The sequence below is a fragment of the Rhincodon typus genome, chromosome 47, assembly GCF_021869965.1.
Source record: "Rhincodon typus isolate 14 chromosome 47, sRhiTyp1.1, whole genome shotgun sequence".
Classification (NCBI taxonomy): domain Eukaryota; kingdom Metazoa; phylum Chordata; class Chondrichthyes; order Orectolobiformes; family Rhincodontidae; genus Rhincodon; species Rhincodon typus.
The window spans coordinates 9,072,429-9,073,413 of record NC_063378.1 but is presented as its reverse complement, the minus strand read 5'-3'; the positions used below and the strand labels follow the sequence as shown (position 1 = coordinate 9,073,413).

The following is a 985-nucleotide window of genomic DNA, read 5'->3' as shown; positions in this document are numbered from 1 at the left end:
TCTCCCTCTCTCTCTCTCCCCTGCTCTCCCTCCCTCTCCCTCTCCTGCTCCCCCTCCCCCCCTCTATCTCCCCTGCTCCTCCCTCTCTCTCTCCCGCTCCTCCTCCCTCTCTCTCTCTCCTGCTCTCCGTCCCCCCACATCCCTCTTGCTTCCCCTCTCTATCTCTCCCTCTTGCTCCCCCCTCCTATTTCCCCAACCTCCTCTCCCCTTCGCTCTCTCCCAATCACCCTCTCCTGCTTGTGCTCTCTCACTCCCTCCGGCTCGCCCTCTCTCCTTCCCAGGCCGCTCGCATTCTCCCGCTGCCCTGCCTGCTCTCGCTTTCCTGTTCGCTCTCTCTCACTCTCACTCCTACTCTCTGTGTCTCTGCAGCAGCTCACTTTACAAACTGGCCGAGATTTGAAGGTTCCTGTGAAAGAGGAGGGGGTGTTGATGGACAAGTCTGACACTGACAGCGATCAGGAGGATGTGGATGCCATGAAACGTAAACTTGGTACCGATTCTCCACCACCGGATGAGAAGAGACCCAGAGTGGAGGTATGGATGACCAGGATAACCCTAGTGCATACGTACCCTGGGGATTTCCCCCAGTAAATGCTAAGACATTCACTGGGGACTCTCCCCAGTAAATACTGGCACATTCCCCGGGGGTTCCCCCTTGTAAATACTGACACATTCTCCAGGGATTCCCCCATGTAAATACTGACACATGCCCCGGGGACTGCCCCCTGTAAATACTGACACATTCCGTGGGGATTTCCCCCTGAAAATATTGACACGTTCCCCGGGGACTCTTCCCTGTAAATACTGACACATTCTGCGGGGATTCCCCCTGTAAATACTGACACGTTCCCTGGGGATTCCCCCTGAAAATACTGACACGTTCCCAGGGGACTCTTCCCTGTAAATGCTGACACCTTCTGCAGGGATTCCCCCCTGTGAATACTGACACATTCCCCAGCGACACACCCCTGTAAATACTGACACG

General features: G+C 55.7%; 1 protein-coding gene across 1 annotated transcript in view; it reads left to right on the top strand.

Moving 5' to 3' along the window:
* LOC125487939 (histone-lysine N-methyltransferase 2B-like) overlaps nucleotides 1–985 on the top strand; it is an 11,810-nt gene that overhangs the window by 1,256 nt on the left and 9,569 nt on the right. Inside the window, exon 2 of the mRNA XM_048620600.1 lies at nucleotides 370–534. Coding sequence (XP_048476557.1) covers nucleotides 370–534 — 165 coding nt within the window. The remainder of the gene's footprint in view (nucleotides 1–369; nucleotides 535–985) is intronic.